At 50.6% G+C, this 318-nt stretch overlaps 1 protein-coding gene across 1 annotated transcript in view; it reads right to left on the bottom strand.

Annotated features, from left to right (window-relative positions):
• The window catches only part of LOC109839581 (bifunctional UDP-glucose 4-epimerase and UDP-xylose 4-epimerase 1-like), a 6,588-nt gene extending 6,437 nt beyond the window's left edge, over positions 1–151 (bottom strand). The window contains 1 exon segment of the mRNA XM_020408070.1: positions 1–151. This exon segment is cut by the window's left edge and continues 108 nt beyond it. Coding sequence (XP_020263659.1) covers positions 1–87 — 87 coding nt within the window. The 5' untranslated portion in view covers positions 88–151.

The raw sequence follows: 318 nt of genomic DNA, 5'->3' as shown, positions 1-318 counted from the left end.
ATTGAGCAGCTGGAGCACCGTGTGGGTCCCAATGAACCCGGCCCCACCGGTCACCAAAATACTCTCGGTCTTGCACTCCGATCCCATTTCGATCGAGAAGCGGGTTCCTTTTTTTTTTATTCTTTTTCTTTTTTTCCCCCTTGGATTTTTTGTGATTTTTCTGAGGCTATTTATAGAAAGAGAGGGAGAGTGTGCGAGTACGGGGGAGTGTGAATTTGGATAAAACGACGCCAAAGAATCGGTTAAGGGGTTGACAGAATCGCGGGGTACGGGATCAGGCCGTTGGCGATTGGGCCCCGTTGCGGTTGAGCGGTAGGG

The sequence above is a fragment of the Asparagus officinalis genome, chromosome 4 (assembly GCF_001876935.1).
Source record: "Asparagus officinalis chromosome 4, Aspof.V1, whole genome shotgun sequence".
Taxonomy (NCBI): domain Eukaryota; kingdom Viridiplantae; phylum Streptophyta; class Magnoliopsida; order Asparagales; family Asparagaceae; genus Asparagus; species Asparagus officinalis.
The sequence above is the reverse complement of the archived record's forward strand: the minus strand, read 5'-3'. Positions and strand labels throughout refer to the sequence as shown.